The sequence below is a fragment of the Seriola lalandi genome, unplaced genomic scaffold, assembly GCF_002814215.2.
Source record: "Seriola lalandi dorsalis isolate HSWRI2012SDOR001 ecotype SW California unplaced genomic scaffold, Sedor1 jcf7180002054565, whole genome shotgun sequence".
Lineage (NCBI taxonomy): Eukaryota > Metazoa > Chordata > Actinopteri > Carangiformes > Carangidae > Seriola > Seriola lalandi.
The window spans coordinates 1,529,298-1,551,534 of record NW_019525118.1 but is presented as its reverse complement, the minus strand read 5'-3'; the positions used below and the strand labels follow the sequence as shown (position 1 = coordinate 1,551,534).

Sequence of the window (22,237 nt, the reverse complement as noted above, 5' to 3'; positions counted from 1 at the left end):
TACTATAATATACTATACCTTACTATACTGTACTATAATAAACACTATACTGTACTTTACTAAACTATACTATATCACACTATACTGTACTATAATATACTATACCTTACTATACTGTACTATAATAAACACTATACTGTACTTTACTAAACTATACTATATCACACTATACTGTACTATAATATACTATACCTTACTATACTGTACTATAATAAACACTATACTGTACTTTACTAAACTATACTATATCACACTATACTGTACTATAATATACTATACCTTACTATACTATACTAAACTATACCATACTCTACTATACTGTAATATAATAACCTACTGTACTGTAGTACACTACTACTGATCCACACTTTACTGTTCTGTACTGCATACATACAGTATACATATGGTAAATACTGTACAGTACTTCTGTACTGTGCTCTACGATACTTCAGTGCTACTCTTTCCATACTGTACCAAACTACACTACACAATACTGTGTACATTATACTTTACTGTACATGCTGTCCTATACTGAAGCACTACCACTGCATGACTGCACTACACAGTGCTGTTCTATAGCATGAGCAGAATCAGGATGTATGAATATAACTGTTGTTTGCTGAACTGAAGGTTATTTGAGTTTGTAAAGATTTTCTGTGTCAAAATTCTGCGGGGCTTTCGGCCTCTTGTGTTTCTCTCTGCAGAACACTGTGAGGACCCAAAAGGAATTCTGGGTAGAACATTTTAACATGGTAAAGGTTGTGCTGCGGTGGGGGTGGGGAACGGTGTGTGTGTGTGTGTGTGTGTGTGTGTGTGTGTGTGTGTGGTAATGTTAGCTCCCAGCTGTCAGGTACAGGAGCCACAGGATAGTGTAGGTGAGGAGGGAGGGAGGGGGGGTGGGGGAGGATACAGCGCTGTTAACAACACTGGAGACTTTTAACTACACACTAGACATTCAGTAGAAATGATCTGTATCTACTGCAGCACCATATCTACTAAAATGACATGTGGTTGAGAGGCTGGTGTACGTGTACCCAGTAGAGGGTGGTCCTGTGGTACTGCCACTACTGCCCAGTGTCATGTATGTACCTCCACAGTGCAACAGACTTACACATCAGCCATGATGAAGTGTAAAGTGCCGGTTGTGAAGCTTAAGATTAAAGTATTTTTTCTGAGAATGAGTTGGAGGTGGGGTGAGGATACACACAGGCCAAATTAAAAACTGCTGTGTGTGTGTGTGTGTGTGTGTGTGTGTGTGTGTGTGTGTGTGTGTGTGTGTCCGCGTTTGCCTTCACAAAAGGAAACGAAAAACCATTACTTCCTCAGAAAAGATCTCCCTCTGTCAGACACCTGAGGTTGGGATAAAAGGCTTAATATCTGCTGTTGTGGAAGAATTAACTGTTGTCATACTGAGCAGCATAATGAACCAATTGTGTGTGGCATTAAGGGAGAAAAGAAATCTTTCAACACAATGAATTAAGGAAAGCTTGAAAATATTATTGAAATACTCACAAATACTTATTTGCTTAATTGCACCAGAAGTTCTTTAGATAGTAAAACAACACATTAACAATCTCCATATTCTTATATATTAAAACCAAACAGGCATTTCCCTAATGTTCCCAGATTTCTCAACAGTTGGAAAATGCCTCATTATTGGCATGACAAATAATGTCATGACAAACACAAAACCATGGTCAGGGAAGAAAGGAAGAAGAAGAAAAGAAAAAAGAAAAAGGGAAAAAGAAAAAGAAAGTACCTTTCTTGTGAGTAGCTTCATTTTTGGAGCCTTTGGGGTCTAATAAAAAAAAGATCAGAATTAAACACAGCATACTCTAACAACACGTTACCAACTATACGTTGTTTGTCCTCGTTAAGGAAAACAACCGCTTTTTCTATCAAGGAGCGAACAAGACAGCAAGGCTCGATTATCTAAGGTGTCGCACTGCTGCCAACGCTCAGCGGGGGAGAGTGTATGGCAGTGGGGGAGACTTAGGAAGGGCAAGGTAGGAGGAGGAGGAAGGGGGGGGCAACATACTGTGAAGGCAATAGCAGGGAGGAGGGATGCATGAGTCTGTGGAGGAACAATCTACTGCCATACTGCAGCGGGCAGGAGAGGAGAGGCAATGCACTGAGATGAAGAGGAGGAGGAGGAGAGGAGGAGGAGGAAGGAGGAGGAGGAAGAGGGTTGCAATGCAGTTCTGTCAACAGGAGCTGAAGTTAAGACTAGCAAAATGCACTACAGGAGATGCAAGAGGCCAGAGAGAAAGAGGAGGAAGAGGAGGAGGGCGGGGAGAATGCAAAGACTACATGTCAAACTGGCTTCGTTTAGATTTTAGCCTCATTTGGCCTTCGAGGAAATTACACTTTTTCTTTTTTTATTATTTTTTTTTATTTCTTTTCTTTTGGGCAACAGGTTGGTGGTGAGTTGCATATTCCAGAATGACTTGACTGGCTCCCACATCAAATGAACCGGACTAGTATGGACAATTTGACTCTTAGCTACAGAGATGGAGCTGTACCCCCCCCCCCCCCCCCCGGGAATGCATAAATGATAAATCCAAATCTGAAATGAAACCCTACTTTTCTTTTTTTTTTTTTTTTGCTTCAAATGGGCATCATTACTTTGAAGTCATTTGGCTGAAATGGAGCCCATCGGAATGACAAAGGATTCTACTTCCACCCCCGAAAATGTAAATCTTCAACCTCTTCCAAATGGGCCACATAATTTCAGTCATACCACTGAAAGGGAACTTTTAGTCTGCGGAGAGACTGATTTATAACGGGGGAAATGCCGACCTGTTAATGTCAAGGAACTGGGAGTTTAAGGCCGAACGATTCATTGTTTCACAGTCACAAGGCCTTTCCCCCTCTTCACTGGGGGAAAGTTACTGTCTGTTCTACAAAGGCCTGTGTCTGATGAGTCACTGAAGATCAGTGGCTTATCGGATTCATCTAGAAAGTTCAAGTACGAGAAGCAAAGAAGAAAGTTTTACATACATACATACATATATACCCACGTGTGGAATGAAATTTCCTCATGTAAAGGTCACCCGGCGTACAGCCTCAAACGTTTAACGAGTTTGGAGCAAATAATGATCACATCTACACATCTGATAGAAAATGTAAGTCACATGTCTCTGATTTTCATCAAAGTGAGCAGCTTCATTCTCTTTCAACTACACACAGAGAAGTTTCTGTTTCCTTTCATGGCTCAGGTTTGTTGATTGATGTCCTATTTCTGCCTCCGAACCGCATTGAACTGAGCAAACCGGGCCCAGCCTGCTTTGCTGTACTTGACAACTGCCATTGTGAGGGATGACGACTACGCCGAGTAGAAGTCTGGGAACGATATTGTAATCTGTCATTGTCAGCCCCCCAAAAAAAATAAAAAAAGGGAAATGGTTCCTAAGATAGATGGAACGTATTCGTCGTGACCATGAACTGTTGTAGACAGGTGACTTAAACTCTATAATCTGCCTGAATCCATGAAAGGCAATTTTTTCCTCCCTCCTCTGCGCACGGCAATCTCTCTGTGTCAGGGCTAAGCCCGGGCTTAGCCCCACGGCCAGGCAGCCTGTCGAACATCTGAGCACCTGATCCTGGCATTAAAACCACAGCAGCTTTTGTTTTTGGGCTTTGCTTTGCTGGCAGCGGGGATCTCATAACGCGAGCTAATTACTAGCACTGTGCAGAATCAATTCTCCTGGCTTTGTAGGGGAGGTGTACAAACAATAAAAAAAAAAAAACCTTGCCTTTGTGTTGGAAAACAAAAGGTATTTTTTTGTTTAAATGAGTGCAGGGATTTTCCATGACTGTCTTTTTCTCTCTTCGGTGTACTCCCAGGCGGCGTGCGTCAGCTGACGGCTACACTCGTGAAAACAGCAGCTCGCCGCCTTCGTGATTGTGTCACACCGGTAAACAAACTCCCCATCAGGCCTTTTATACTGATACGGTGGGCTTCAACCTTTTTTTCTCAAGCTGGTAATTAGAGGTGTGATGGGTTTCCTCGGGAGAACCGAATGGCCTTTTATGAAGCAGTAATCCCTTCCTTATAAACTTATTAGCCACGGACCAGCGGGCTGCAGCGGGAGGAAGACGGAGTAATGCAGCCATCGACTGTTCTTACACACCCGACATTAGCTTTTCATCGCCTCAAGCTTCAGAGATTCCACGTTTTCTTTCTGCTATCTTTAGATCAAGAAGAAACAATGACGATGTGAGGTATTTATAGCAAACTGTGTGTCTGACGAGATATGGAGTTCATTCATTTTGACAACACGGCTCATTTGACAGCGCTCTAATTAGCAGCTTGATGATTTCTCTTTCAGCTCTCGCTAATGTAGAGATTTCAACTGCTACTTGAGGCTCAGTCAAAATCAGTGCAAACATTCTTGGTTTCTTTTCACTCATCCGCTCCTCTCCCCCACCCCTCATATCAGTCTCTCTTTCAGTCCATCTTGAGTGCCCTCGTACATTTGGCTGCCTTTTACCATTACCCAATTCAATATTCCTCTCTCCGCTGCCCTTGCCGTTCCACCTCCTCCTGCTAGACGCTGAAGCATGATCAATATTTTTGTCATAATTCACGGGAGAGTCACCTCTGAGAGGACATTAAAATTCCTCGCTCCGTGCAATATAGTCCCCATCCAAATTTCCTGGCTTGGAAAGGATAGGGCCATTACCCAGAATACTAAAAGAACCACCAGACCTTCCTCTGAGCAAGCATGTCCTGTCACTCCAGCAGATTTCTGTGTTTGCATCCTTGAAGAAAACAGCTCTCGGAAAAATACAAATAAGACGAGGTGGGAGTAGATATTACAGCTTGTATCTCAAAGCTGCTTATTCATATCAGCTGCAAATGTTATACATAACTGAGCAATACTGAAGCCCACTGGGAACTGTGTTAGCATCAAAATTCTGGCGCTAAGCTAGTGGAAAATATTCTGTGTATGCAGTGTGAGACCCTGGGTTGCACTTTTGCCATCTGCAGTTCTTTCCAATCTACTGTCGTAAGCAAATCCCTCCAAGTCGGTTAGCCATTTGCAATGCTACCTTCCCTCCTTTCCTTCACCTCTCCCTCGTTCTCTGCCTCCCCCTCCCTCACTCATCCATTTTTTCCTCCCCCCCACAGCCATTCCTCCATCCCACGCTCATTACCTTATGCCCATTAATCCCATTAAGTAGCCATTAAACAAGTGCTGATAACACCAAATGAACGTCAAGCTCCGACAGCTAATAACTACAGTCCCACTTCGGCACGTTCAACCCTGGCAAGGAGAAAAGGAGGTGCAGAGAGGAACAGGGAGGGTGTAGGACAGCATGAGTGTAGTATAGAGTAGTGTAGTATTCTGTAGTAACAAGTACTCCAGCTGTGAAGAAAGAGAAAGAGGAAAGAATGGAGGAGTAGGGAAAAGGAGGAAGCCAAACATGTAAATATACTGCCGTACTTTGTATATTTACTCATGTCTACGTGTTCAGACGAGAAAGAGGGCGCCATTCGGCTCAGAATCAAAGTGACGCAGTTGTGTTCTTTCACACTGATCATCACTGGGATTTAAGAGCAAGAGAGAAGGGAGGGAGCTTTGCCAAACCAACCGTGGGAGCAGCGTGAAATAAAAGGATTGTACCCAAAGACGCAAACCTGAGCTAAGGCTACTACTGTGGCTCCCCGAGAGAGCTGAAGATGAAAACCTGCTGACATAGACCCGCAAAACCCTGATGAGTTTGAGGTTGCCGACACATTCAGGGTCTTTTCCCCGATCCCTGGGTAAATGGAGATGGAAGTGGGGAGGGGAGGTGGTGGTGGGGGGTTAAGTAGTGGTGGCGATAGATAGCCGGCTCGCTAGCAGCCCGCTCTGGTTGAGCTTAAAACCAGAAGCTCGCTCGCAGCCGTCGTCCTCGCTGCCGCTCAGCTTGAGTGATGAGGAAGGACAAGGTTATGGCGGAGAGGGAGAGGGGAGTCGCAGCTGTAGTCTGTGCTATTCATCAAGTGTGCACGCACACACACACACACACCTTCCCCTCACTGGTTCTCTCTCTAAGCCGCTATCTCTCTCACGCTCATACACACTTATTTATCTGTACACTGCCATGTGGCCATTCATTACCAGAGCTACTAGATCAGAAAGGCCTGGTGTTGCCGTTCCACTACACCTCCCTGTCCTCACTGCTGAGGAACTGTACACTCTCTTCCTGCTCTGTGAGCTTGGACACCGCCTGCCCACCTGGTTATCCAGGTCAAAGGAGTCCAATTCGTTTCACGAATCAGTGGGATTGGTAAACAAGGCTCAAATACAGAGGAGGCCTGGGAGGAGAGGGAAGGGGTGGGGGTGGGGGGTAAGGAGGGAGGGAGGTCAAAGGAGAGGGGAGGAGAGGAGATGCATGGGGTGATCGCTGTATTAATGACCTTATCTTTCATCCATGCAAGAGGAAAATGGGCATTTAATGAAGTAGGCTGGACAGCACAAACCATGTGGGAAGGGATAAAGGATGGACGGCAGGGTACAAGGAAAACTGGATGGCAAACAAAAATTGAAAGAAAAGGCAAAAGGCAGGAATAATAAAATTCAGAATGAATGACTACATAAATTACATTTAAGGAAAGGACACAGAAATTGGAAAAGAATGATTACAGTGCAGCAAAAAATAAGAGGAATAAGTTGGTAAATGATGTAAGAAAGATTTGCAGGACAGTGAAGGAAAGTAAAAAGTAAGAAAGCAGGTGCAACCACTGGAAGAGGATAAAAGATTGATTACAGAACAAAGTAGACAGAAATAAAGAACAAGGGAAGAACGTTAGGAGGGAAGGAAGGAGGAGGAAGGAATACATGGGGACAAAAAAATGAGAGAAAAACGAACTGAAAACAAATTGTAGAATTTAGGTTAGGAGTCGAGAGAAGGTATCAAAACATGATCGATTCAATGAATGAAGGACGGAAGAAAGGAGTCAAGTAAGGAGAGAGAAAAGGGGAGGGGATAAAATACTAATAAAAGAATGAGAAAGCAGGATGAGAGAATGAAAGAACGGATGAACTCATGGATTATAAATGGCTTGTCCTAAATGTGTCAGGAGTGTTTGCTCTGCTCTCTCTCCGATGGAGGAACCTGCTAAATCAATCGGAAGCTTTTTGCCCACACAGTGGACCCACGGTCATGATCAGTGTAATTTCCTCTCATGCTGGCACATTCGTAGCTTCGGGCAAATCTCTTTTCTTCCCTCCACTGTGTCCCTCCGCGCCCTCCATCCACTGTTGCTGCACAGCAAAATTAGCAGGACTGGTGCTAATTTGATGAGGTGCGTGTGTGTGTGTAAACTATGTAGGCGGAAGAGATGAGCAATCATCTTGCATTAAGAAAAAAAAAAAGAAGCTGCACTGTTATGATGTTACCATTTAGTAGCTTTAACATTCCGCATTCCGGTGCCTGTAACTGTCTACAGGTCCAAACATTCCAACATTCCAAAGGGAGTTCTAGAATTCAGTGTTCTAGAACACAGCCAACATGGCATTCCACGTGACCCTCCCCGTCTAGCTTTGCATGGCGTGTTGTTACCCATACTGACGGCAGCAAATGGCGGAGGTTCACAAACAAAGTTTGATGTCGCCTAATTTGTTCAGAATCCCACAGACGCATTTTCACGTCTTGTCAATTCAGAGAGAATGGTGGCGCCTATACCAGTTTACTAGCTAGCCTACGAGCTTGTAAATTAACTATGTAATAAACAAACTAACTAGCTAATGGGTAAGCTTGTGCACTCACCTACTAGCAAGAGTGTTTGTTATCTAGCGATCGAGCTAGCCAGCTTAGTGCGAGAGTGTAGTTCATGACATCTCTTAACTTTGACCGGCTTGTTAGCACCACAGCTTTGTTGCTAGAAAGCAGGTGACAGTTGCTCTGAGAAGCTAGCACAACTTGAAATAAAGGAGAGCAGTTTAGTTTACTAGTTTAGTTTACTAGCTCATAAGCTAATTAGTTTACAAGCTAGTTAGCTCACTAGCTCAATCACTGATTTGTAACCTTGCTTATTAGAGACTCAGTTTTCTCGCTAGCTAATTAGATTGCTAGCTAACTAGTGTTAGCACCACCATTATTTTTGATAAGTCTGTTCTGAATTAACAAGATCAAACAATGGTCACGAACAAACCCTGTCTTTATGAACCTCTGCGATTGTTGCAACACTGTTGCATTCCAACATTCCAGAGAGAACATTCCAGTGTTCTACTACAGTCCAACATGGTATTCCATTTCCAGCTGTCCCAACGTGTATTATCATTGGCATTGGCAATTCTTCAATGTTATTCTATAAAACTGGTTCTCAAACTAGGGTTCCAGGGCACCCAGGGGTCATTTACACAGCATACAAAAGAATTACTTTTAAGGTTAATTCTACACAAATCAACATTAGATTAAAGCCTAAAGTCTTGCTATAACCCTCCCTCAATCCAGAAGTTTTTGTTATTAGCCCTATTGTTATTACACTGATAGAGTGAAAACAAACTGTTGCATTAGTGCAAAGCAATCCTTCATTTTGCCTGTGCGTGACTGACTCTCTCTCATGCCGTGCGAGTGCAGTTTTTTGTTCCTTTATTAAAGAGCAGAGCTGTCAAGCTGTTTATTTCATGAATGTGATTAATGCAGTGGCGTCATTAGCTGGTAGGGAACACACACACAAGAAAAGAAAAACTGCATGAATGAGCAAGTCGGCGAGCTCACGCTATGCCACTCTGTCGACCTGACAGCCATGACAGAGTCTGGAAATTCACATAACGCCCTGTCTGCTAACAATGGCCCCTGACACAATTAGCTTAGCAGATTACATAAAAGACGTGCTTATCCTCCTGAATATGTATCTCCTTCACAGATTGTCCCTCGGCACAGTCTGAGCCGAAAAATAACATTGACAGTAAACAATACATGTTTAAGAACTTTATCATTTTTTTTAACTAAAGTAAATTTTTCTGTGTTAAAGTGGAATCTTTAAAAGTTCACTGACATCAGTTGGAGGATTATTATTATTCTCTGCATGTCTAACACACTGCCAGAGAGTACTTTCTGCATTTAACTATTTTTTATTACATCACATTAGAGAAAGGGAAAAAAACATAAGAGCTATAAATTCAAATAACTGTCACGTCGGCCTGTTTAAATCCTGATTTGTAAAGGTCAATGCAGCACTAGACTCAGTAAATCAGACTGGGTTGTTGCCAACCAGCGCTGAGGAGAAATCAAATTTAAAAAATAGAAATGGTCTCAAAAATTGACTCACGACGATGCCTCACAAAACACCCAGACAAATTCTTGGCAGGTCAGGGAGGACGAGCGGTTTCAGCCGTTTTGCAGCCATGGCAGGTTTAATAATACACACTTAGTCACGGTAAAACCCCTCCACCCCTCCCAGTTCTATCTCGCATGAGCTGAGATATCCCACTTACAAAGATCACCATATAATGGGTTATACCATTATGGCCTAAGCAAAAAAAAAAAAAAAGCTCCATGGCAGCATTCATAAACATAAGCTGTGCTTCACTGCTGCACATTCTAGCAGTCTGTTTACCTGTGTGTTCAGTGTACAAAATATTAAGACGCCTTTTAATTTCACCTGTTAAATCTGCTTTAGAGATGAAGGAGAGATGCGGACAGGTGTGCAGACAGCATCTCACCCAACACATGGGATTGAGCCAATCAGAAACAAGATACATTGTCTCCCCAGGTTTTTATCAGTTCCAATGGTGGAGGTTCACAGGACGACTGTCAGGCCTCTGTGACTTCTGACCCTCACTCATGGCTATTTGTTTTGTTTTTTTTAACAAAATCAGACCAGCAGTGTTTAAAAAGTATTACAACAAAAAAATCTAATTAGCCAAATTAAATGTCATAATTTTAAAATTTGAAACTGTAATTATCTCTGATGTGCTTTTTGAGGAAGGTTGCAACAAGCATGTTTTGGATCGATGCTCATGTCCAACCAGCATGAATCTTGTCTATAGTCAAATGTTCTCACAGATACCACTGCTCTGATTTTGGTAAAAATACATACATGTACCTCTTCCTACTGATTGAACTAATGTTCATATCCAGAGCAACTTTTCTTTTTCTAGAATAGAGAGAATAAGCTTTACTCTCCAGATGACGAGGCGGGGAGGTAGATGCCACAGGGCCTGGACAGTATACAACGCCTGCAACCCTCTTTTATCATATATAAAAAAGGAAATGCAGGTCTGTTCTGTAATATCTAATGCAAATGTAAAATCATCATTTACCATTATATCACAAGGGAACCAATATTTTGTACACTCAGAATACACAAATGACCTGATGAAGTCAATAGAAATTATTCACATCCATTCTGGAAGCCTTAATTATTTAACATGCAACAAGGCTCAAACGTAACGCTTCACCCTGTTGGTCAGTTACATCACTTCATGTTGAAAAACACAGGGTGAAACTCGGGCCAATTCCAGTTTTGTTCATGTGACTCCGCGCTGATATTTCTGCCTGGTCCAATTTTCTTTAAAGTTATTTTTGGTAAGATGCTGTATGATTTTCTTTTTTTTGCTTGCTGTATTATTCATACACTTTAATGAATATGGAGGGTTGCCCCAGTTCTCCAATGTCAAACTTATTAATGTCCAGACTGTAAAGATTGATATAGAAACCTCTGACATGTGTCTTTATGAGGGCTTCCATTCAGGGAGAGGTCACTAAATATTATATTATCATCACCAACATCATCATCATCATGAGCCATATTTAGCAGCACGCTCGTGGGAGAGAGGCACATTACCTTGACCACCAAAACAAGCACTCAGGATACTGTGTGGATACCAAGGAATGTAGCCAACTAGCACCATGATAACTAAAGATCCTATAATATTTTTATTTACAATCTGGGGCTTGAGGTGCAGGGACGGGGGGTTATGTAAGGAAAAAGAAAATGGGATTTCGAGGTCTAACACCTGAAATACGCTAAATCTGTCTTTAGCATGTTGAGCACAGGGCAGAATTACCTTTGTTCCACACTGCAAAAGGGCAAATAAAAGAGATTGACAGATTGAGAACAACCACAATCATCATTTGATAAGGTTAAGCATACAGCATTTTTTTTTCTTTTTGGTAAAACAAATAAATACAAACCTTTATTGGTGATTATCTTGGCTAAACCCTTCAAAAAAGGCATTTAGAGATGGTAATGAAATGCAGACAACACATTACCAGGTTCTTTTCAGGATAATGTTTGGCTACATTCCTGTCTTATCCGACTGAGTCTTGGTGGCAACTCCTACCTTTAAAATTCGGTCGGATCCTGGCGTCGTAACCCGAAACTTTGCCCATGAGTTTGTCCAGGAACTCGGAGGGCGGCATCGGAGAGGCGGCTTTTCTCGCAGCAGCTTCTTTCGATGCTGCCAAGCTGGAAAGAAAAGAAAACGTTAAAATTGGTTAGAGGAAGGCACGACAGGGAGAGGTGATGTATGCGCAGCTGCGATTGGACTGTAATGAGAAAAGAGAAGTTTTGACAGGCAGAGAGATGAATTTAAGATTAGTTTGCAGTCATAATACATCAACATTCTTTGTAGGAGTTGTTGAGTTTCACATCCAAGGCGATTTATCATCCGCAACAGTAACCTGAGAGTGTTACAAGCACCCAAGAGAAAGAGGAGGTAAGGGTCAAAGGTCAGAGTCGCCTGACGATAGACTGATCATATAAAACAGAGAAGAGACTGTTTACATCAAGCGTGAAACCAGTTATCAGGTGCTTTCAACATCCCTGTTTTCATCTGTAGCCGTCCAATCAAATCAAACCACTTACTCTCTAATAACCCGCCCCAACCTCCCACTTCAAATGCAGACTAATTGCATTTAAATAACAAAACAAACATGTAGTGTTGATGTGTCTTTGTCCTATACTGATGGGGGTGCCACATCACAAACACAATTTTTTTCATATGAGGACGAAGCCAAGCTAGACAAAGTGAGAAAATAAAAGCAGGAGCCATGCACGGCTGTTTTTTTTTGCTGCAGCTAGTTTGCATTTGCCGCCTGTTTCTTCAAAACCTGTGGAAGCCTCAGGGCTAAGTATGAAATGGAAGTAACCCAGGGAGGAGAAAAATTTGAGGACTAACAATACACTTAAAATAACTTAAATTTTATGTCTGCACCACAAAGTATCCACTTCTTGTTGAAATCAACATTTCTGCCTTAAGTCAAAATATTTCCTGACATTATTTTCTCCCTTTTTGTGACTAAAGCTTACTGTCAAACATAAAATTAGATTTACAATTCTGAATGACTGGATTTAAAACTATATATATATCATCTATATATTAAAGACTAATTGTGTGTCATTATAAAATCACTTTTTTCCTGGAGGTTATCCCAGCATGCACTTGGCACAAGACAGGACCTGTCCACACCAGGCCTTCAAGTAAGATTAATTTATCCTCATTTACTGGCAATTTCATTTAGTTTTATCTAATTTGATTAAAAAGTGAATAATTAAAAGTGAACTTTTACAGTTTACTGCAGTTTAATGCATTAGTGGTTATTCCACACACTTCTTTCTTTAAAGTGGTTATTCAAAGTAATGCTCTAATTCACTTAACGAGCACCGTGTCCTGCTGAGTGCCACATTGATTTTACAATAAGGCCGTGGTATTTGCACAGTTGACTTCTTTACCTTATTAAGCCCATCATGCTCATTAGATGCTCTCTGCATAATGTCAAATCCCCAGTACGGACCTTTAGCCCACAGACATACAATGACTCCTGCACTAACAGTCAATAACACTACACACACACACACACACACACACGAACACAGCTGATGGATCGAACCACAGTACGCAGACAGCTGAACCTGAAGGAAACCTACACTACATACATACAAATTAATAAAAGATAAATTAACGCTCACTAATTGATTCCCTCGATGCCACGACAATCGGCATGGCAACCTATATACACACAGCTGTAAGATATGTTTGACTTGTTGTTTACAGTAAAAGTCAATGTTAGCTCGATGCACAACAGGGTTCATTCGAGTTGTGTTCCTAGAATTTAATGAACTGAAGACTGATGGTGGTAGTTACCTGCTATCCGTGTACCAAGAAATGTAAATCACTACACTGCTCACTTATTCTGAGGAGCCTGAATCACAATAATCATTCCCTAAACCCAGAGTCTTTTCCCTGAAACACTGAGGAGGAGCCACAAATTTTTTAAGGATGCTTTCACTTTCCATTCATTTCCCAAAAAAAAATAGCCAATCTTAAAATTCCTCATTTCTAAATGTTACGAATTTCTAAAGTCACTTTCCCAAAAAGGACAAAAGCTTGAATTTCTTTACTTCAAAATTTCCAGACTTTCCGAAGATTTTCTGAACCTTTAAAAAAAAAATAAACAAAAACAAAAAACATCCTGAATTACAAGAATGCCTCATCTTTCCAAAATGTCCTCTCAAGGTCTAAAACCTACGTGGTCCTCATAAAGATAGAAGTACAAGATGAATCTTAGTTTCACTTCCTCACTTTGAATTTTCCATTTTATTTAAAAAAAAAAATAAACTTTTAGTTTAGTTTTTTGGCATTACATTGAATCTTTTAAGTGAACTTGACACTAGGCACAAAAGCTTTTAATCAATTTTTAGGAATCAATACACTTTCACTGTATCAATCATTGTTATTCAGGTGGAACGGCTGATTATGGGTTATTGACGTTGCTTGTCCCTGTGTTACACGCTGTGTAACCAACTGAAACAGACAAGTTGTTGGGATGTGATATGAAATGTTTCGCCGCTGGAGTGAGACTGGAAGCTGAACTGACAGTGACTTCATTCGGAGCGAGTACTGAACTGACCCGTGGCCTTACAGTACAACCGCATTAGCAGCCACTTGTAGTGCAGTTTGTATTTGATTGCATCATTTCCTGCTGCGCCCCGGAGGAAGAGTGTGGACGGCGGTGTGAGCTGGGCTATAAATAAGCTGCTGTACTGACCCATTTCATTTGACCACAGCTTCACAATGAGCTTCGTTAACCAGAAAGACACAGGAGGACCTCTGAAGCCTTTTTACGGTTTTACTCAGCGAGTTAATTATAGCGATCAGCAATGAAATTATGAATTAACAGCTGCTGGGAAATGTAGTTACTTTGCCTTGTTATCTACTATAAAAATGAAACAGTTTGAAAACTTTATATTTATATGTTCCCTCTTGAGAAACACCCGAACATTATTTTACAAAATTATTCTGATTTAAAAAGAACAAAACTATTTTATTTAAGAATTTTGGTGCCATTTGCAATTTTTACCCAAATGCTGCAAATTTAATTTTTTCCACTTCTATTAAAATCTTTAAAATTTAAAGTAAAAATATCAAATTCTCCATCTTTCTCAAAAATATCAGGCTGGAGAATTATGAAATATTCTCTGTGTCTTGTGCATTAATACATTTTCATGGGGTGGTGCAGCAATCAAAGAAACATCAGCTTGAATATTTTACTCAATTTAAATATCATTTTAAATATCATAGCCCCAGTGTTGGAACGTGTAGCCAGAGAACTTGATCCTGGCAGAGAAAAAGTTTGAGTTTTTTTTGCAAATCTAAAGAAAAAACAAATCCGAGGGGTAAAAACCAGGAGATGAAAAATTGAGCAAAAGTCTCCTGACATTCCTGTTTTATTTTGCTTCTGGCTGAACCAAAGAAGTTATAGAGCGTGTTTATGAGGAATAATTCATTCTGGTGCTGGAACATTTTTCACTTTGCAGCACTCAGACGTCCAGTGAAGCAGCAGTCGTTCTCCGCCATCACGACTCGTATCAATGATTGAACGCAGATAAAACTACTTCCTGAGAAAGTCGAGTCCAGGCTGCAGATTGTGACTAAATGAACTGGGTCTGAAGTTTCTTTTCTGTTTGGTTGAGATTTTAGACTGTTTTTTTTTAAAGTTCAGAAGGTCCGTGCAGAGGCCAAAACCAGCATCTGACCTTTGTTGACCCTCAGTTAATGGCTAAAACATTTTCCCAACATGCCTGTGAGAGCAACACCGAGTCGAGCTAGAGGTGGTAAAAGTGAGACTAACCATTATTCAGCCATTAGCCGAAACTCCTGATGAGTGCGGGGGAGGAGAGCGCCACCGCTGCATTAATCTTACAGAAAAATCAAATGACAGATGATACAGTCGATTGCGCTTAAATTTTCACCTTCTAAATGTAAAACCGCTAACTGTGACATTCAATATGGTAAATTGTGATGCGCGGCATGATAAATAGCGCCATTAGCAATTCATAAACACGTAATGTAGTCGGCACTGTTGCTTTATCAGGAAACTGCTGATCAGAATCACAGTCCACCGGGTGAAAACGGGAATTATGGAGGAGCCGTGCTCGGAAAACAAAACAGAAAGGGACAAATCCCTTGTTAGTTCTTGTCTCATGATGTATTCATGTACACAAGCACAGCACTGAAGTAAATAAACACACACACACACACACACACACACACACACACACACACACGTATACAAAATTGCATATGTACAAACTCTGCTCCTTCCATATACAAACAGTGCAGACAGAGTAACATATGCATTCTTGCATATGCATACAAACACAAACACACACACAATATTGTGTGGTCATATGCACATGATATACAAATACACACACACACACACACACACACACACACACACACACACACCGACCTTCTAACCAACTCGCCCTCATCAGTGAAAAACACACAAATCATGCAGAGCACCAAGGAGGCACTGGGAGGGGGGTGAAGGAGGTTGGTGTGTGTGTGTGTGTGTGTGTGTGTGTGTGTGTGAGAGGGGTTAGGGTTAGAAGAGGAAGAGGAGGAGAGGAAGGCGAAAGGAGGGAGGGAGGGGGAGGAGGAGGAAGAGGAGAGTAGTAAATGAAGTTTGGCGGCTGTCTCCATCCACGCTGCTACCAGCCGCTCGGGTCACCCTGTCTGTCAGGTCACAGGACCGAGCCGCCTGCAGAGTCACATGACCTTCTCATCACACACACACACACACTCACACACTCACACACACACACACACACACACACACACACACAGAAGCAGCTACCAACAGACCCAGCCATGCAGCCTCTGTCTGTTTGCAGTTTTAAACAGTGACGATCATAAATAATCAGTGTGATAATCACATTATAATTATCATAAGTGAAGATATCGATGATGCGGCTGAAAGTAAATAAACATTAGATAAATAGCATGAATATTGCTGCCGTGATTAAATGTCTCATGAATGATAATGATGATGCAAAATGCTACGATAATATCTTAAACTTCCTTTTCTGAACTGTAACATCAACTGATGCAACGCTGAATCTCGTCTTGAGTGAAAAACTGTAAACATGATGTGATGTTTGTTGGAGCTTGTTCCAAACAAACATGTTCCTTTACATCTGGACAATATGATTTATAGGCCAGGGCGTCTCTGTAGCACCGCAACGCTTATGGCGCTAACAACGCACAACAATGTTGTGACACATTTGACCTTTATCAAAAAAATTGCAGCTCCTGCAACTTGGATATTGCACTTAGCCGTGTTGTGAGTTCAATTATATTTAGATTAATTGTGCAGCTGTAGTGCAAATACGACTGAATGTTTATCTTGCTGCTGTCTGCTGGTTGCATAAATAGCTAAATGTTTGCTAAAATGTTAGCCACATGGAGCGTCAGGCGGCAGGACTCTGAGTTGTGTGTCTTTAAAAGAAAAACAATCCCAATAAAATAAAAATCTCCTGATAATATATTTGATTTTAATGTAAATGACCAGATACATTTACTGAACAGTGTCTCTCACTGTGTCCTCGGCTGACAGGCGAGGCTCCGTTAAATGATGACAGCGATGCTGATGATGTTGTAATGATCATGAATCATAAGACAGATGATTATATTAGAACCATCATGACTGATGATGTTGATAATCAGACTGAAAAGTTTAAAGTGAGCATCACATTATAAATGCTGTCAAGGCTTTTGATGAATGTGATGGTTGCATGCTGTTGTTGTTGTTGTTGTCAGCCTGATAGATTTGGTTTATTTGTGTATTAAATGTCTCTTTAGCATAGTTCCTCCTTCTGTTTTTAAGTTCTTTCTTTGTTTTCTGACTTCCCATCTATCTTGAAAAGTTTTTGTAAAGTTTTCATATCAGTTTTAATAAATACACAGCGACAGATCTATTATTTCCCTTCATCAATAACACAGTTGAGGAGATGCCCCTTTGAAAACTGAAATATTCAAATGAAAAGCAGACGGTAATAATAATAATGGTAGCAGTGATGACAGAACTTGCATCAGCTTCAGTGGATGAATCAATGCTCAGCGCACAGGAAGTCACAGAGAGGGGGCAGACACAGTTTGAGGGACTAAATGACAAATCGTCTTGTAGTGTTTGACTCAGTGTGCTGCCTCATGATTCAGTCTGAGTCCAAACATTTTTTTAATATTTGGAACAAATGAACACGATGATAGAGGCACGCCTCCGGCCAATCAGGACCAAGATACATGAAGGTTTTTCTAACATTTGTGGCCTTTCAAAGTCGGAAATTCTGACCTTTAGTCGCGGACCTCTCATTTTGTGAGCCTGTAATTCCGTAAATGCCAGTGCACAGAACCAACACGTGTCAAAGTTGTTTCAAAATCAAGCCAGAGGTGTCTGAGGAGTCACATTCGAGCAGAAACTTTCACCCTAGACCGGATAAAGCCAGTTCACTATATTTTAAACTGTATTGTTTTATATGTTGGTTTAGCAACTACCAATGTGCATATTCAAGATTCACCAAGATCCAAAGAGCAACGATGAAAGATCTGAAAACATCACAACACAGCAGACAATCAGTCCAATCAGTGGTTAAAGGTCAGAGGTCAAACCACTCAGTAAATACATCAGTGATGCTAAAATGATCTCGAAGGACAGAGGCTCAGGAACAGGAAGTTAAGAGTTCAGACGACTGGAGTTTTACTGAGTTTCAAATCTGGTTGCATCGCGCACATCCTGTGAGAAGCTTCACGCATCTGAAACATGCTCGCAGGATGTTGTTAAGATTATCCTGCACGACGCAGGAGGGACGTCACAACACCAGAAATCAGGCAGGCGTTACCAGCGCCGATGAAATACCATGATTCTCTATCTTGCACACAAATGCACACACCTCCGTATGTTCATTGTGCAAACAGCAGTTTTAATTAACTAACATGGTGACAGACCTATGGTGTCAAAGTTTCCATTTATAAAATCAGAGTTTTATTCTGACAAAGCCTGCTAATGTTGTGAGCTCCCAGCTTTAGCCATTAGCTTAAACAAGCTAACGTTAGCCTTTGTGAACGTTCTGTGTGGAGTGTCACAGTTCACAAACGATAACAGAAGCGTCTCAGGACATGAACATGTTGACGACATGTTGTTAGTATAAAGTTAACGACTGAGACTAGTTGGAGCTGTTTCCTCCCGTGGCACCGTTTGTTCTCGGGCGTCTGGTCGTCTAGAACTTTCCCTGATGATTCGTGTCAAATACAAAAACATCTCCACATTTACACAAGTACCTGTTGCTGCACCTGTAACGTCGGTAAAACTTTGGAGTGAGAAAAAACAGAAGCAGGAGACTAAACGAGTCGCGATGAGAAGATGGTTGATGGGAGAGCACGGGTTGTCTAATCTTCAGAGAGAAGTGGAGGTGAGATTTAGAGATTAGCTAACGTTAGCCTCGAAGGCTAGAATGTTTACCGTTGCTTGGTAACACCATCAGCTGCTACAGGACTGACGTAATCATAATCAGGTTTGATGAATCTTCAAGCAGTTTTAGGAGGTTTAAGACTTGATCAGAGAACCGCTCACATCACCAGATAATCTGGGCTGAACAAGATTTCTCCTGCGATTGTCAGGAGGTGTGAATCAGCGTTAAATCTGCCCAGAACTCAGACTGTAGTCTGAGCCCGTCTGAAGGAGAGAGATGAAGGGTTTTAAGGACAGGTACAGTGAGCCGATGGATGACTATGTTTCTGTCTGGGTTTTATAATTCCTGCCTTTCTGCTTGTCACCGCTGCTTCACTCCATGACATCATGATGACAAGCCCAACTACTGAGCAGCAAAACAAGGAAACTGCCGTTATTCAGACTTACGTCCTATTTTTCTTTCATTAAAAAAATAAATAAATAAAAGAATAATATGAAAATCAAAAATGATCAAATTCTTAAGTCGTGTCTAAAAGCACAATCAGTTTTTGGAGACTCCTGTCTATCATCAGCAGACCCCCCCCCCCCCCCCGCCCGTCCTTGTTGTGGTGACAGAAGGTCATGTGTCTGCAGGCCAACTCTGCACTTTATGTCATCACTCCTCTCAAATAAAAACCAGACATTACATTTTTTTTTTCTCCCCTTCACATTTTGAGACTTGGAACAAAAAGCAAAATCTGCACAGATGTTGAAACCCTCGAGCTCCACTGACAGAAAGGTCAAAATCTGTTCTTTTTTTTTTTTTCCTGTCAGCATCCTGTTTATATGAAGTATACTGGAAACATGTAAACGGCACTGTCCATCCATAAGGGGTTCGGGATGTTTAACGTTGTGAGTGATCAAAATTTACTGTATTATCCACGATCGGACTGTACGGAGATGCAAACACGCAGACGCAAGGCTGCACAGTCACAGATAAAAACTATAAATAACACTCGTGTCTGAATAATCATCATTTTACAACAAAGACGACCCCAGATTAGACACTGTAAAATTTATATATTGGTCACTGGTTGCCCACATGATTAGACAATATTTCCCATAAACGCAGGAGATAGAGAACAGATGTAGAAATATTCTTTCATGCCAAATTAAAGGTTTTCGAGGCCCATTTGTCCAGCTGGCTCTACTTTAGGCAACGCTCAATTAAATCTGTTCTCAAAATTCAGCCATGAAAAAAAAAAAAAAATACTTGTGCTATGAACCAAAGTCTTCTCAACAGTAAAAACTGAAGTATTTCATTACACAATATGATACTGGAAACTACACAGAATGAACAGAATTATGAAAGAACAAAATCTAATGTTTATCAAGCTGTAAATTACATTAACTGTCTGTGGCTGCGCAGAACGCAGGAGCGATCAGACCTGAGACTTTCACTCAACACGAATCCTTTCTGCTGATTTAAAACACAGTGAAATAAAACAGTTTTTTTTCTGCAGGCTCCTCTGGGACCCTGCAGGTCGCTGCACCTGCACCTCATCCTGACAAGGCTGCTTAGAGGTCGAGGTGCTTTCACAGAAATTGGCCTCAATCAAACACTTTAATTATATCTCTCAGTCTTTTCATTAAGGATTACATAATGTAGATGTTGCATTTTCAAGCCAGTTTGTCACTTTGAAAATTAAACATTTCATCAAGCGTTTACGTCACTAAGAGACGTGCATCCCATTGTGCATGACTTCACCTGAAATTTGAAACACTAATAACTTTCTGTTCCTTGGGAAATGGACTGCTGAGCGCCTCTGAAGTGTGTTAGTCTGCATATGCACAAACACTGAACTACACAAACAGCACACCTGCCGCTCTGTTGGATTTATCCTCGTATGAAGCAGCTCTGAAAAACCATTTTAACGAAATTACATGTATTAAAATCATGTAGTGCTTTATCGAGTTAACTGTGAAAATCATCTCAGATTACTGTGACCATTACTGTGAGATTAAAATCAGACACATTTCCATAATTGATTACCCTGTGGTGATAATTGTCTGTTTGAACGTTTCACATTAACGGCTGCATTGTTGAACTGCTCCTGAGGTCACATGGGTGACTGATGAAAGTCAAGTCAGCTGATGATAATGATCAGAGATTTCAAACTCAGGTGTAACGGGAGAGCGACGGTGATCAGATAATGTTCCTCTGAAGGCGTCTCCCAAAAACTGCAGAGCTCACACACTCAGAGTCGATGCCAATCAATAAGAAGTCAGCCGTTGTTTTTCTTTTTTAGGTCCCTCACACTTCATCCAATTCTTCTCTCTGTGACAGCAAATTAGGTGGATCAGAGATTATCTCAGCGCCAATAATTCCCACCGCAACGTGACGAATCCGAGCTAAATCCTCTTTACAACCACGACAAGTGGAGTGTGATAGGATCAAGCTCTCACAAAGAAAAAAAAAACAACAAATTTCTGTTGTTTGAGCACATCTCCCGCTGCAGAGATGATACAATAAAGCATAAGACCCGTGTGAAATGGCTTTCAAATTAGCATTGAACAAACACACTGCTGGGCTGATGACGGTGCAATCAGATTAGTCACAGATTGGGATTACACCAGCGTATCCTCGACACAAAGATAATTTCCCCCGGACGTGAAGCGTGGGACAACACTGAATTACACCAACGCTGTGGAATGCAGAGGGGGAGTTCGATGCTCCAGCTTGATCAGTACTCTGAGGCTATAGGAGCAGGAAGGACTGTGGGAGGGGTTTAAAGCATGGGTGAGTTAAGAATGATGCAAACGCCTCCATCCCTGTCCCTGCTTTCACTGCAGCCATGCAGAACTTCTCCCTGCCACCAAGCAGCTGCAGGAACAAACCAAACTTCACAAGCAAGAGGTCACTCCCTGTATCAAACATGTTCACAGGTCAAAGTTCATCTGGATTATAAAGACGGTTGAGAGCCTGAGAGGTGATGAGCACCTGGATGACTTACTCTTTCTGCTTCCTGGTACAAAGTCCAGGCCAGAAAACACAAAGGTGAATGGTTTGAATGTAAACACACCACACAAAAAATAAACAACAAAAAATATAAAATGATCCACAAAAACGCAAAAGGAAAAGATGTGTTTCAGTCGAATTTGATCGTGTTCATTGGGTCACGGAGCTAAACATCTGCCAGGTGTCTCCCCTATTTGCATAAACGCTTGGCTAATAGATCAGATTGCTGCTCTTAAAAGCCCACCTGCTTTCATATCATCGCAAATGCTTCACACTGAGTTTCTGTTTCCATTAATAAAGCAGTTAAACTAGACTGACTGTAGGTAACGTCTGATACAGGAGAAAGACAGAAGCAAAAGCTCCTGCAGGACTACAGTACAGGACAGCGTGAAAGACACACACTGAAAACAACGTCCTGCACTGTCCTCTGTTTGTGTTCTCACTTGATTTCTTTACAGCAAGAGACAATGTCTCCAGCTGTGGCTCACCGTGAAATGTCTTTTCCAATATACGCTTCATAAAGCGGAGTCTGAGGCTTGTAGC

The 22,237-nt window shown here is 41.4% G+C and overlaps 1 protein-coding gene across 2 annotated transcripts in view; it reads right to left on the bottom strand.

Moving 5' to 3' along the window:
• glra1 (glycine receptor, alpha 1) overlaps window positions 1-22,237 on the bottom strand; it is a 105,877-nt gene that overhangs the window by 69,370 nt on the left and 14,270 nt on the right. Inside the window, exon 2 of one of the 2 annotated variants that reach the window (XM_087176688.1) lies at window positions 11,286-11,410. In XM_087176688.1, the coding sequence (XP_087032814.1) occupies window positions 11,286-11,410 (125 nt within the window). Of the gene's footprint in view, window positions 1-1,759; window positions 2,128-11,285; window positions 11,411-22,237 lie in introns of those variants that run through there. The other variant, XM_087176687.1, reaches the window with a different exon arrangement.